We start from the raw sequence: 263 nt of genomic DNA, 5'->3' as shown, positions 1-263 counted from the left end.
ATTCTATAGAATTAAATGTAAAAAAAAAAAAAATGGTGACATTCAATATATTACCTGTATTGGGTTGCTTAGCTGCACCTCCATTAGCATATCCTCCATATCCCGAACAAAACCAATCCCAAATCACTTTAGAGATGCTCCAGTTACCCCAGCTTACAATACAGAAGTCTGGTGCTTTACCCTTACTAAAGAACTCTTTTAAACTAATAATATAGATTATTAAACTAAATAAAAAATACAGTTGATGTATTAATAAAGTATAT

At 30.0% G+C, this 263-nt stretch overlaps 1 protein-coding gene across 1 annotated transcript in view; it reads right to left on the bottom strand.

Moving 5' to 3' along the window:
- The window catches only part of cmn (calymmin), a 17,810-nt gene that overhangs the window by 10,781 nt on the left and 6,766 nt on the right, over positions 1–263 (bottom strand). The window contains exon 14 of the mRNA XM_016439919.1: positions 55–126. Within this exon, the coding sequence (XP_016295405.1) occupies positions 55–126 (72 nt within the window). The remainder of the gene's footprint in view (positions 1–54; positions 127–263) is intronic.

This window comes from Sinocyclocheilus anshuiensis, unplaced genomic scaffold, assembly GCF_001515605.1.
Source record: "Sinocyclocheilus anshuiensis isolate Anshui unplaced genomic scaffold, SAMN03320099.WGS_v1.1 scaffold151, whole genome shotgun sequence".
Classification (NCBI taxonomy): Eukaryota; Metazoa; Chordata; class Actinopteri; order Cypriniformes; family Cyprinidae; genus Sinocyclocheilus; species Sinocyclocheilus anshuiensis.
The sequence above is the reverse complement of the archived record's forward strand: the minus strand, read 5'-3'. Positions and strand labels throughout refer to the sequence as shown.